The sequence below is a fragment of the Patagioenas fasciata genome, chromosome 19, assembly GCF_037038585.1.
Source record: "Patagioenas fasciata isolate bPatFas1 chromosome 19, bPatFas1.hap1, whole genome shotgun sequence".
NCBI classification, from domain to species: Eukaryota; Metazoa; Chordata; class Aves; order Columbiformes; family Columbidae; genus Patagioenas; species Patagioenas fasciata.
The window spans coordinates 10,848,123-10,862,496 of NC_092538.1; the positions used below are offsets into that span (position 1 = coordinate 10,848,123).

Genomic DNA, 14,374 nt, shown 5'->3' on the forward strand with positions numbered 1-14,374 from the left:
AGGTCAGGAGTTTGCATCCTGTTCTCAAGTTATTGATGGCGTTTCAGAATAAATGAAACATTTATTTTTCCTCAAGCTACTCGCCACTGAATTTCTCTTCTGTTTTTTTCCCTTCTTATCCTGTTTTGTCTGCCATTAAGTTGAAACGGGTCATGAGACTGCTATTAAAAAACCAGCAGATGCTATTTACCGTGAACTGCTGTCTTTAAACTGTTCTGCCAGGGTATTTTCTTCAGATAAATATATACTTTACTTTTTTTCCTTCCTTCACTTCAAATATAGATGAAGCTCTTCCATGAAAGACAGCGGTTTTTCTGGAAATACTGAGTGCAATCTAGTAATTTTAACATTAAACCGTGTGTTTTCTTAGAGCCTCCCCCTACTAGAAAGTTCCAAAGGGTTTTTCTGCTATTGCAAATAGTAAATTCTTCTATTTCTTTAAAGATGCAGCGAGGGGGGAAAAAAAATCTGCTTTGTTCTTTGTCATCAGTCCTTTCTTTGCAAAATCAATCCCCAACTGTATGAAACATCAAGTTGTGGTAAAAAAGGAGCCAGTTTGAAACACGACTGGAGAGCTGAAACGCTCTCTGTATCTATTGAAACTTGCCCAGCGAGTCCTATGCGTGTGCAGTTGTGGGAGCAGCCAGAGTTGGTTTCCAGAATGCACAGTAAGATTCTTGGGAAGAAAACTTTTGCTAGAGAGCGTTTTGCTAGGACAGGCCAAAATACAGCGAGCCGTATGCACTGCCCTCGGAGAGCGAGCGGCCTGGTGTAATTCATTAAGGAAAACGAGGGTGTTATTTACCAGTACTTTTCTTGGCAGTTGGATTTGGACTGAAGCGTGTTGTTTTGCGGATGGATGGCCAGGAAAAAGAAATTCTTTTAAAACTCCACTTGTGGTTTGGTTTCTATAAAACTCTTTTAACATGAGGCTTTGACAATCCGATTAAATTGTGTTGCGCTCGTAAAACTGACAGTTCAGTTTTTTCCATTTGCTAATACGACTTCCTTTTTGCTTTTGGCTTCGGTGGTGTTTTTGCTCGATGTCTGTGGGAGACAGGGCTGCCTGTTCCTATGACCTTGAGTAAATCCTGATCTTCAGCATAGTTTATCGCTATTTGCCCTGTAATTGCTATTCATGAGCAGTTAAGATGTCTATTTTTAAGCAGCTCAATAACAATTTTTGTTACCTACATCAGCGTCTCCCAAGCCGAAGCCGTGTTCAGAGAACACGGGGGATGTGACAAGTGTCGTATGCCATGGAGATTACTACAAGTGCTTGATGTCAAGTGACAGCAGCCTTCTTTCAGTATAAAGGCCTCGCTTCATCCTGCTTTTTGGAAAGGCCTGAAAATGGGTGTGTTGGATTTGGAAGAACAGCTTCCCCATCCGGTTCTTGCCTACGAGGCAAAGCCGAATGCCGTGACGTTGTTGCCTGCGTGTGTTTCGTTTAGAAAGCTCCTCGCTGCTGTTTCTGAAAAACAATGGTGATTTTGAGAAACAGATGAGGAGCTTCTCTGGTGAGAATAGACCACGAGTCTAATATATCTCACGGATCCTTCAGGCTGGGAAATGTGCTGCCAGCTTGGCACTTTAAAAGAACAAAAAAGGGCCTAAAAGGATTAACCAGCGTAAAGGTTTAGTGCCCCATTCAAAGTTACACGGAGTAAAATATTATTTAAAGAGCCTATTGATGGGTTTTGTGTCATAAATCTCTGATCTAAGTGACCTGTCTCCTTGAGCTCGGTTTTGAGAGAACTCATCAGCCTGCAGATGATGCCTAAGCCTGCGTCGTACTTTCCGTGAGCAATACTGCTGAAAAAGCCCCTCGTTTTAAGGAACACCCACTTCTCCTTTCAGTACGTGCACACCAGTTGGTCTCAGTTACATAAAGGGAGCGTCAGAGCTTCTCTTGCCTCGTGGCTGCTCTTGTTCAAATGGAGTGACTTTGCCCCGGAGAAGGAGTGTGGTTTACAAACAAGGCTCTTTATTTCTCAGAGCTCCACACAATGCAGAGCCCAGCATGCTAGAGCCACACAGCAACGCCGCCTGCTTTGTTAACACATGAGGCTGTATTTTAAAATCTCGAACGTTTGACACGGTATCTCAGTTGCTGTTAACTCTCTTCCAGTCGAATTCCAGAGCAGAGGAGCTTTTTATCAAACCTTTTCGCCATGGGCAGCATCTCCAGCGCCGCCGCTCAAACCAACCTCTCAATTAGGGGAAGCGAATCCACCGCTTAGTGCTGGGGCAGCACTTTGGTAATAACACGGTGCAGCGGAGCTGGGTACAGTTTCGTGTCTACAAACACGTGTGCAGGGACTCTTGCGCCAGTTAATAGCTGCTGGTTGGTTAGCATTCTCATCTTTTCGCTGTCGTGCTGAAACAGTTAAAGCTGACGGAGGTTTCTGGTGAAAATGAAGCTTCTAATTGCCAGTTTCCCTCAAGGTACTTAGTGCGTGGGCCCTTGCTGTATCTTGGTACTCCTCGCTAAGAGGAGAAAGTCCTGATATCTGTGCTGTGTATCTAATCCTTAATGACTCTAAGTGTTTGGATTCATTAAGTGGCATATTTTTAAGAACTAACGATTTACACATCAGGCTTTGCTTCTGTGCAGCGCTGCTGCAGCCAACTTTCCATGTAAAAATATTTTCTAGTTGCCTATGTTACTATCAGCCACCGCTGTTTGTTTACTGTCCGAACCGTGTCCTGCCTCCGAAACAACCCAAACTTGAAAAGGGTTAACTCCATCGCAAAGCCGCGCTGCAGCCGGGGCCCTGTGCAGATGACCCGGTGCCATCTGCACGCTGGGTGTCAGCTGTTGCTGGGCCCTGGTTTTGCCTCCACTGAACCTTTACTGGTTGTGGTTTGTCTGGCCATCACATGACTTCTCTGAAAATTCCCCCTCCCCTCCATTTCCAGTAAACTGTTTGAACAGGAGTGACTCAGACTGAAACCAGCTTCCCTGTAACCACAGGGCTTGTTAAAGAATTTGTCAACGTGGACTCGAGAGGCTTTGTATTAAACTGAGCTGCCACTGCTTCGGTTCGCATTGCGTCAGGAGTTCCACCGGACAACTTCCTGCTCGGAGAGCCGGCTCCTCGTCTGCAAGGAGTTAAACTGATGAACTTTTGCGATAGCGACGGTTAGAGGCATGTTAAACCCATCTTTCCAGCCTTTCCGAAAGGTCTGGATTGCTTTTCCACATCTCCATGTGGGGTTTCTCTTTGCGGGAGCAGAACAAAGTACGTTACCACACCCAGGCACGGTTACTGGGAGAACCCAGCGCTGTGTTCTGACACGACACTGTGACTTAATTCAAATGGAATTATTAGATCCAACTAACAAGCAGAATGTTACTTAATTAACAGTGTAGAACAAGATGGCCAAATTAAAAGTGGATCTCTCCCGTGATTAAGCGAACAGCTAGTATCTGATAAGTCCCTGCTTGAAAAGGATTCGCTGCCTGCTGGCTTGTTTAATCAAAAGGTTTAAGAGGTATTTGGTATGAGAAAAAAGAAGTTAAAGCAGACCGCAGGCAGGTTTTTCTACAGCACTTATCAAAAATGGAAGTGGTAGAGTCACATACAATAACTGGAAAACCTTAACTTCTTTTTTTTTTTTGCTTTCCCAGAAATAACTTGTTTAAACCCAGCGTCAAATTCCGTTCATAATTGCTCTTGCTCAGGCTTCCAGTCACCCCCTTTCCTCATCAGCTTCCTCTCTTTATTAATTGTGCTGCAACAAGGAGATGGCTGGTGCTGGGTGGCCACCAGGAGGCTGGTCCCTCACCCTCTGCATTCCCAAAGTTGGATGCCTGCATTTGTTAACGTATGTGGGAGAGGTATCTTGCCTCTTATCTTGACCCATAATTAACTGGAAATTCAGAACTAATCAAACCTTGCCGCTTCACTTTAGAAATTTCCTCTGAATGCTACAGCTTGAGAGTGAGATCGCAAACTGATAGTAAACTAGTAGTAAAAATGTGATTTCTTATTTTCTTTTTCACAAACAATATAACAAGCAGTGAATATACTCACTAACACTTTAAACTGTTCTCCAAAATGACCAAGTCGAAATAAGCTTTGGAATGAGTCAGTGAAAGCTTTAAATAAGAGAACTGGTTATAGAGACCTTCCTGAGAAAAGCGGCAGTGAAGAGTTAATGCAGGCAGAGAGCAGACAATAGGAGCTGTGAGTAACAAACCTCCTTTGGACACTGGCAAGAGAATAGGGCAGCCTTGTGCCTGCATTGTTCCATTCATTTGCACACCTGCTTTCAGATAAGGAAAAAACAGCCACCAGCATTATGTTAGGTTTGCTCATGGTGATCTGAGGATGACTTTTTCACCTTCTTTGAACAGCACTTTGTGATAAAGTCTGTTCCGTGGAACTCGTTAAAGCGGCTGTCTGTCATTTTAATGTGGAATTAAGTACATAAATCAGAAATTAACCAGCCACCGAAGAAACGTGGATTGCTTTGCAGTATTTTCACTCAATATTCGTACATTAGCTCAGAGGTATTTTTTCAGTACCAAATCTCTCACTTTTCAACAGAAATGAACCTTCTCAGAAAGCGTCACCGAGTTTACTGGAGATCTTGCAAGCCGCGTTTGCGCTGTAGTTGTGGAGAAGCTGTTAGCTGAACTCCGCCATGGGATTTGCGTGTCCCGCTCTGTGTGCGTCGGGGATGCCTCTCACAGGTTTCTAAGGGAACAATTTGGTCCTAAATATTTGATATTTCACTCCCCAGTATTCCGAGAAAGACCAATAAATGATCAAAAGTTTGGGTCAGATAAGCTGCTTCAAAAATATTTTCTGAGCGAGAGCCTTCAGTAAGGGATAGAAATTAATTATGGTATCATAATCAAGAAAACGGCTCCTCTTTTTTTTTTTTTTGCCTCTGCTTCCAGACACTGTTTAAATATCTGTGTTATACAAGAGTCTGGTATGCAGACCACTTCTCCGAGCTGTCTGGGAACCTCTGCTGCTTCCCAGGGAGAACAAGCAAGAGGTGGGTTGAGCATCGAGCATCGCTCCTCAGTCTGTGTGTCGAGCATCGAGCGTCACCCATCTGTGAGCCGGACTCAGGAGCGAGATCTATGTGTGCAAAAGGATTTCTCGGCTGTGTAAGAAGTCACTCGCTTTTATTCCACAAGTAATTTTCCCGCATATGGGTTTTCTTCCTTATTTCTAAGCTCTCTCTAGAGGAACAGTGTATTTTTGTCAGCGCTGGTGACTTTGGCTCTGATTTGTCAGATTGAGAAGGTCAGTCTATTTGGTTATCAAAAATTGCTTCCTTTTGTGCTGGTGGTGGCTAAAGCAAAACAATAATTCATCCAGTCATCATAAGCCCTTCCCTACAAAGTCTGGATCTTAATCCGCCCCAAAGTAGGCTTTAATAATTTGTAATGGATTAAAAAAGAAATTGACAACATCCTGGAATTGCTTGTCACACCACTATAACTAGACGGGCAGACCTGTGGTCACAGTAACTAATTGCTATTGTAGCTTTGAGATAAATGAGCACTCCCTGTGCAGCTGCAATGGTATTTTAGGCAGGCAGCACGTCGGTGGCGGCAACGCCAGCGTCTGCCTTCAGCTGCAGGAGCAAAGGCTGCGGGGGTCGGTGGCTGCTGTATGGGAACTGGAGCAATAGGATGCTCTTCTGCTTCGTTCTTCCCTCCGTAGGTGGCTGCCAGTATCTCATTATGGAATCGCAGAAAAATTCATCTTGAAGGGGACCTGAGGCAGCTTCTAGTCCAGCACTTTGCTCAGAGCAGCGTTATCTGTGAGATCAGCTCCGGTCCCTCAGGGCATCATCAGGTTTGGTCTTGAAACCATCCCAGACTGGAGGCTGCACAGCCTCTCTGGGTAATTAATCACTTCCAAGCTGGACCATCCTAACGGCCTCACTGCTTCCCTGATGCCAAACTGACAACCCCTTGCCACTAAATAGATTGCAGTATCTGCTACGAGATGTGAATATAAAAGTAGTTCTTCAGCAAGCGAAGAAATAATACATTTTATTTCACCCACCACTATAAAATTGCAAAGTGCCAAAGGAGACACGTTGCTTTGTGCTGCTGCACAGACCCTGCTGGAGGTGCAGGGGATGTGGTTACAAGGGCCACTGCTCTGTAGGGCAGATCTGATAAGGCTGAAAGGACGTGCTCCTTCCTCTTCCTTCAGACTGCTTCCTTTAATTGTGTCTTATTCTTGACAAGATTTCTTTATTCTTGCAGTGTGGAGCAAAAGGACTTCTGTGTAGAAGTCTAAGATATTCTGGTCTAGCTGTGGAAAATGCTTGCAGTAGGTTTGAGGTGCTTACTGGTGAGGTGTGCAATAGGGGTTCATTCCGGTGTCTCCTTCCAAACATGAGCATGGTGCTGAATTGTGATGGTCTAAAATCTTGAAATTAAAGCTCCTGAGGTGGTTTAGGGGAGAGGGAGAAGTGAGGGAAATTGAGTGTTCTTACCAAGGTACAGTTGGTTAATGAAGAAAACACCTAGAAGTTCCTAATGCGAATAGTGTGTTTAATGCAGAAATGGTTCACTTCAGTGGGTCCGTTACTTGGACTTCTTACTTTCAGGCTTTTACTCCAAGACAGGTAAAATGAAATGACCAGGGAAAGCAAAGCTTGCTGTTGGAATGAACACTTCACTCTGGTATGTTCTGTTCCCATACGGCTTGCAAAGGATTCAGCTCTGCCCACTGCTCTATCTGTGGCTTCTTACATCTTTCTTTTCTCATGGCGGTTTTAAAATCTGATTATGAAGACAACAGGTTTAACTGTATTTTCTATGGAAAATTCTTCTGGCACAAGAACTAATTGTAGTTACTCATATGGCTGAGTTTACAAAGTCCCAGAGATGAGCATCTTTCTGATTATCTTTGTGGATTGCAGCATCACCCCTTAACATGCAACCAACCTCAAGAATTTGAACACAAACAGATGTGGAAATAAATCTGTGCGTTTGACTCAACAATCTGTATTATTCAGTATTCTTGTCCTAGGAAAAGCTGGTAGAAGAATTCTTCTGTATATTTGATTTCTTGTTGACTCGGGATTCGTATGTTGTATGTACTGTGTGCTCATCCTTGCCTACAAATGTTCTGAAGAATGGTTTGAAACCTTCCTGGCGTTAAGTCCTCAGATCTCTGGCAGTGTCTGTGTAATGAGTTTTGTAGGAACTGCGCTCTTGTCTTCCACAGTTCTTCGGTGAAGCCCGTGAAGTCGAGGGCCCTGTTTCATTTGCTGTTCAGTCTTCTTCATATTGTACTTTCTAAAGCTGTGCTTTCGTTTTCAACACAGATGTATTTTTCTCTTTTAACTTTCCCATATGGTCACCCCATTCCTTTTCCTGAGTTTAATGTCTCGGAGAACCCAGACTTCTTGTGAAGTGAAATTTATTTCCTTCCCAAGCTTAGAATTTGAGCCAGCCCTCTTAAACTGGAATGTCTGTCCTGTGCCTATCGTATGTAAATACCTTTCTTTATCAAACTGTGGTGCTCGCAGAGATCTGCCACCTTCCCTTAGCTGCTCTCAGGAATCCCTGCAAACCTGGTGTAACTTTGTCTTTTGACTGCCCCGTTTCCAGGACAGGGCTTTTCTTTCCCAGAGTTTTGAGTGATAAGTGAGTTTAAACCTTATCTCTCTGCAGGCATCAAGACTGAAATAGCCCCTTTTAGTTTGCCCCTTATTTGCATTAAGCTGGAAGTATTTTTGAGAAAGCTGGAACAGAGATCCAGGGCCACAGCCCTTTCCATACGTCTTTAGAGGAACCACCATCAGAATATTCCTGCTTGCAACTTACAGCAACCTTACTCATGAGATCTTTTTACCTTTGATGTCTTGCAGGAGAGGTAGGAAACAGTTTGGTCACTGAGTAATGACATATTTGTAGTGACAGGCAGCGATCTCTGTTCTCCTCATCTCAACTCCATTTACTGCATTGATCATTAAACGTCGTTGCTGATCTCTTGCTTTCTCAGCGTGGATGAATGTTGTAACCTCTCAGCCCATAGGTAGCTGTATGACTTCTTTCAAACTGCTCTTCTGCAGTTAATACGTTATTTCAATGAGTTAATAATTCTTCCCGGTCCTCTGAAATTCTAGAATTCGTTGCCTAACCACAAATGGTCATTCTCCCATAAGTCGTGTTTGATTCCATTGTGTTGTAATAGAAAGCCAGAAGAAACAAAATATTGTGCAGCTCATTTTTAACATAACTCAGATTTTTACATAAAAAGGAGCACTGTCTTTGCAGGCAGCTTTTTAAATGTTAATGGATTTATAATTTTAATAATCTGCGATGGTAGCTTCATACGTCGTCTTCAAAGGTTTTTCTGGGCTTCAAATCCTCGGCTGTCCGGATGATCTCTGTCCGAGACTGACGGCGGTCAGCGCTGCTCTTTGTGACCAGAGTCGTGGCTCGGTGCTCCTAAAACCCGGTTGCAGCTTCATGGTAGTAAATAAACAGCTTACATAATTGTTATAGGCCCATCTGTGCCGCCTTTCAAGAAAGTGTCTCCTGCAAGGACTATGGGATTCGATCCAATGCTGGTTGTTCAGAGCACCTTGGTAACTGTCAACTCATTACTTGCTACAGACCCATCAATGATCTTGTAGAATAGGAAAAAAGAGGCTTTGCCATTTCAGTGTGAATAACAAATCGTGAGCATTTTGTTTTCTAAAAACAAATCAGTGTTACAGAGGGAAAAGAGTAAAAATTGATATTGTTTTTTTTTCTTAAGCTTGTTAACTAAACCTAGTGAGACGTTCTTCACTCAAATACAGAAGAGCATGTGCAACTTACTGATAACAAAGGGAGAAATAAGAGATATAAATTATAGATGGAAACAAAATAAAACAGGGGTGGGATGAAGCCTTGTAGTTAAGACAGGGTTGTCCCTTCTCTCAAGAAGGGGGACTCTTTAATAGGGATAAACGATCCATGTTAAATTACACCCAAAGATGTACCATCAAGCGTATTTAAAGGAGGAACGTTGTGATAGTTCTGACTTAGCAGCAAAACATGTCATTGTGCTTTACTGTCCCTTTAGGTTTGGAGGTTTTGGCTTTTGCAACACGTAGCAATGAAATGCTGGTACCAATAAAACGTCCCGTTTTCCTGAAGGCGGCTATGGAGCAAAGCTCCGCCAGCCCAGCCTCGTGAATCAGTGTTTCAGCCTGACCTTTCTATGCCTCTTCTTTCCATTGCAGTTGTTGAGATCTGATGATTAACCCAATGAAGTCATGTTTAATCATTTAACCTTCGCCCGTATTGTAGCACTCACAGGAAACCCATTTCCAAACCAAAAATACGAATCATCTTTGAAAGGGACATGGGAAGCCGAAGCATCCCGAAATGTTCTAGGGAGTGAATCAGATTAGCTGGGAGTCGAGTCCAGTCTAGATACCTTAATTTTGGGGGAAAATGTTTTGCCTGTAAGTAGCTGAACTTTTATGTCTTTTATTTCTTTATTTAAAGCAATAAATTATGGAAGTTGTTTTGCTTCTGTTTCAAATGCTTAAAAAAATAAGAGAAAAGATTGTTCCCTGTGCAGGCTTTTAACAGAGAAATTGTGTTGTGAAATAGGTAAAAGTTGTGAAACTGGTGATTGTATTCTCTGAGAAATGAAACTTTTAAAGTTGGGGTTTTTATTATTGCAGATGTTGCAGAGATTTGAAAAATGAAATTTAAGGAAGCGACCAAACAGAAGTTTTTTCTGAACTTGTTTTCATGAAAGTAAATGTTGAGATTGCAAAGACGCAGCTCTGTTGCAATTCTGCTGTGTGTATTACCGTGGCAATTATTCCTAGTTATGATTACATTAGATCATGGACAATAGGGAAAAAATCCTTAATTTATCTGTTTGGGTTTATTTGGTTTGAAAAAGAGAAGTTAGACATTTTGGACTGAGATTTTTAGAGCTCCAGCTGTGCTTTCCATGCAGTCATTTGTAATAGACAATGAATGTAAAAATATTGAAGAAGAAACAATCTGTGCAATAACTTAAAAAGTGAGGAAAAATTACCCCAATGTTTGTTTGGGGATTTGTTGAGAGATAAATGTGTCGCACTTTTTTCCAACACTTTCATCATTGTTTTTATAACAAAAATTGTGTGTTTTAGCTGAGGGGGAAGAAAATAGTTTTAAGGCAGCCTTGAATTTTGCAGCATTCTGGAAATGGGAGGGAAGCTGTTTATTTGTAAGAAATCAGATGAAAAATGCTGTACTGTGCTTATACTAGATGAATACAGTCAATCTATATAGAATTATAACAGTATATTTTATTAAACCGGCTGTGCTGCAAGCTGCATTAATTTATAGATCACTTAGTTTATAGATCACTTGCTACAGAGTTTGTTTCCAATTCCAGCTTGTGAAAAATTCACACAACAGCGTATTAGCAATGCAGTCAAAGATAATGGGGAACTATGTTAACATGAGAATAGAAACATCTCCCATTGAAATACATCATGGACCTATTTAAATAATTGGATTGTAGTGGTTTATTTTAAAGATAATTTACAATGGGATTTATGGAGCTGTGAAAAAAACCCTTATTGGCTTCTAAAAGTGAAAATATTGTTGTAACCCCATGAGCATTGTGAAATGAACAAAATAGGAACTGAAAATGTCACGGTCAAATTCGGTTTTGTTATGGAGCACAAGGGGAGGCGACTTATGAAATTCCTACACCAGGCACTACTTTCTCAGTTCACCTTTTCAAAGCCAAAATTCTGGGTTTGTAAATGTTACTGTTATATTTTAGCACACTTGTAATTTTAGATTACTTTGTAGAGAAATTTTGGAGATATATTTATACTTTAGTATTTGGTTAAGGAATTAGAATACCAGTTGATTTCTGTGGTTAGGAGCTGTGTGATCACACTCTGCACATCTGACATCCTTTTCAGTTCTGTCCTCAATCATTAGTGCTGCCACGTATTGGTGACCATATATTAATTACCTTGTTTGGGTTTTGATTACTAACTTGGAAATAATGGTGAGGAAATTTCAGTTTGAGAAGGAACTGCCCTGGATGTTGCAAGATTTTTTGGACTTAGTTCTCTGGTAAATTACGTTGTTTTGTTATTTATACCGGTTTGTGCCCCAATGCACATTCTTAACTGAAAAGCATGAAAAATGGTATTTTCCTTGTCATGTGGGCATGTTCTAGACCTGCTATTGTAAGTTCATTATAAGTCCATACCCTGGAAGAGAAACAGAAAAATATCAGGAACAAGTTTTCGACAAAAGAGTGAATATTTCACTTATTCCATTTTGCAATAAGACATTCACAGTCCCAAGATGTTAATCCTGATGAAAGGCAAATTCACCCCTGACAGACTATTCTATGTTCTCCTGTGGTTAAAAAAATCCCACTGTAAGAGATAGGTGTTGATTAGGAAGACCCACAGCATGGAGGATATTGAGATCACATACAATTTGGGGTTTCCCTCATTAACACTTCCTTTTCTTCCTTGCAGGACTTTGCCTCCCGGGCTAAGCTGGCTGTGCAGAACCTGGTGCAGAAGGTCGGGTTCTTCGGCATCCTGGCCTGTGCTTCTGTAAGTTCGGTTCTATAACAGATTGAACGTATTGCAGGGGAGTTAATGCTGGGAACTGCGACTTGGTTTTATTTGAGTCTGGATGGATTGTCGCACCTTCTTTGCTGTTTCTGTGTTCTCTGTGGTACTGGCAAGTACAACAGCGTGGGGGAACTAGATTAGTACCAAACACAGGGAATTCTGCAGAAAAGCACAGTTAACAGTGATTATCCCTTCCTTCGGCTTCACTGGTTGGCTTCTTAACACTAGTTCTCCTTGGAAGATAAGAGTTTGGAACACTTCTGTGTCCTTTTTAATCCATCAGAAAGGAGTGGTACAGCAAGGGGTCCCCTTTTTCCAAAAGATAAAGCAATTCATTCTGTAGTTCAGCGTCATGTGGTGAAACCTGATCAAAACAGGCCAGTTTGCATGCAAAAGGCTTCTTGCAGTAAGGGGGGCTTAAACTACAAGAAGCTGTACTAAGATGTTGTTAAAATTCGTTTCTGTTTTGGAGCAGGGATGCTCCTTTGGTGTTTGCATGGGGCTGCTCGGTGTTAGTGCGTGTTTGGCAGATCAGATCATGAGCCCACGGACAGTTACCCCATTTGGGACTTTCCCAGCCCAGATTATTGGCTGGTGTGATATAGCAAGAGCTGTATTCTTACCTATAGATTCTGCTGGAACCATATTCTCATTTCTTTAGGTGTTTATGTCCTATAGCTTACAGAACTTGACATCTTCAGATCCAAAGATACACAGAACGGGTGGAAAATGACTTGTATACACCCCGGCTGGGATATCCGTCCACAGTAATTCTCCCCAGTCTGCTCTGGAGATACCTTTGGGTCACTGGGAACCAGAGAGAGCAGAGTGAGGAAGCCAGTTTCAGAATCACAGCTCTGTGAACTACAAAGTACTTGTAGGTTATTTTCCCTCTCTAAGCAAGAGGTGATACAAGCTGTTTTAAGCAAGATAATACTGTTCTTTTGGGACTAGAGAAAGATTGAACCATTTGAGGTTTAAATATCTCTCTGGAAGCTTAATGCAGACTGGTAGGAATGGTGTGCCTTTTCCTTCCCCCCCCCCATGAAATGTGGGACGTGATGCACAGCAATGTGATTACAGCAGAGGGGGGAGTGTAGGTCCCCTCTGCTCCCATCCCTCCGGAATAACCACAGCCATCAGCCAGCTGCTCGGCTGCTGAGACATTCATTCCACTCCTGTCGAGCATCTCTCTTAGTTTCCTAAATTGTAGAGATGACAATGTGAACTATTTGCTCAAATGTAAGTAACGTGTATTAGCTGGAAAGAATTAATCTGATTATAGTTGCTGGCATACGACTTCTATTTACTAATCTTTTGAACTCTCTTAATGTTGAGAGTGGGGACATAGGTTACAAGCTGTTCTTTCAGCCTTTCCACCCTGTAAGCTCTCAGGCTGCTCCTTCCCTCCCTGCCTCTGACTCATGACCCTGCAGCCCCCGTCCTGAGCCATCGCCCCATGGGCTGCTCTGTCCTGGGAGGGATGAGTTACCCTGGCTGGACAAGGTGAAATGTGCAGAAATGGAGAACATGAGGAAGGAGTTGGTAAACACGAGAGGTGATGTGTAAACTCTTTGTAGTTCCTGCTTACTAATACCTAAACATTTGCTTAACTTCTTACCTACTTGCTGTGCTGTTCTTCAAGGCGCTCTGAGCTCCAGCTTCCTTCTGCTTATATAGGCTGCCCCGGGCTGAGGGTGGGATGAGGAATCACGAATTCACCGCAGGGTTTGTAAGTGTGTTTACAGAATAAGTGCAGAGCAGCAGGAAGAAGGGTGAGGTTCAGTGTGGCAGAGGCATTGAAAAAGCACAGGGATGCAAAGCTGTAGGTTTCTGTTGCATCTATAGGTGAGGAAGGCAGCCCCCACGTGTGCTCCTTGTGTTCCTGTGTCCACCCGTGAGCTTCAGGACTTTCCTTCAGGGCTTCTCTTGTTTGTTGCTGCTTCTCTGTGTGCTCAGAGGTGTTGCTTTTACTTGCTCCCATTATAATTGTGATGTTACTTCTGGATATTGGACAGTATTTTAGTTACTGCCCTAGCCGCAGGTTGTTCTGTCAGGCAGTGGCTTCGAAGTGCTGTGTAAAAACAGGCAAATTGAATTTAAAGCTTTGCAAGTTTATCCAGTGAAGTCAACCAAGTGTAATGTTTAGGGGCAGTAAGAAAGCCATATTATTGTCTGGGGCTCAGTTCCTATGTAAGGGCAGCTCCAGGGAGTGAACACAGCGAGAATTAGCCCTGAAAGATCCTCGCTGTGACTTGTGAGAATCTGCCCTCCTGTCTTTGTGGGCTTTTTGGCAACTCTCAGCACTCTGTGTATGTGTTTTTTCAAAAACAAAGAGAAAACCTCGCTGCCCTGCTAATACACCCTAATGTGGACTTGTTGAGTAAGTTTTCACTGTGATATGTTTGATGTATTGATGATGTCCACAGTTATTCTTACCTAAAGCACATTGCTCCCTCTCTGGTGGTATTAATGCAGTAATTAAAATGTACTGTGAACCTACAAGAAAACTCCAACCAACAAAGAGCGAACTTGAGACCCAGAGCAGACTTGGCACAGAGGAGCAGAATTATCTGCCTGTGGTCTAAGTCAATAATTTACCAGCCTCCTGTGCCCAGCACAGCTGTCCTGGGGAAAGAACCATTTTAGTTGAAGCGGAGCATGTTTAGATACCATTCTGGGCCACGATTAGGGACCGTTTCGGATTTCTTCCTATGCAGGTGCTGTCGTGGGTGCTCATAAATTTGAATTGCTGGTCTATAACAGCCAAGTA

The 14,374-nt window shown here is 42.6% G+C and overlaps 1 protein-coding gene across 4 annotated transcripts in view; it reads left to right on the plus strand.

Moving 5' to 3' along the window:
• The window catches only part of VMP1 (vacuole membrane protein 1), a 59,092-nt gene that overhangs the window by 31,547 nt on the left and 13,171 nt on the right, over window positions 1-14,374 (plus strand). For all 4 annotated transcript variants that reach the window (XM_065853161.2, XM_065853163.2, XM_071817111.1 and 1 more), the window contains one exon: window positions 11,500-11,580. In XM_065853161.2, coding sequence (XP_065709233.1) covers window positions 11,500-11,580 — 81 coding nt within the window. The remainder of the gene's footprint in view (window positions 1-11,499; window positions 11,581-14,374) is intronic.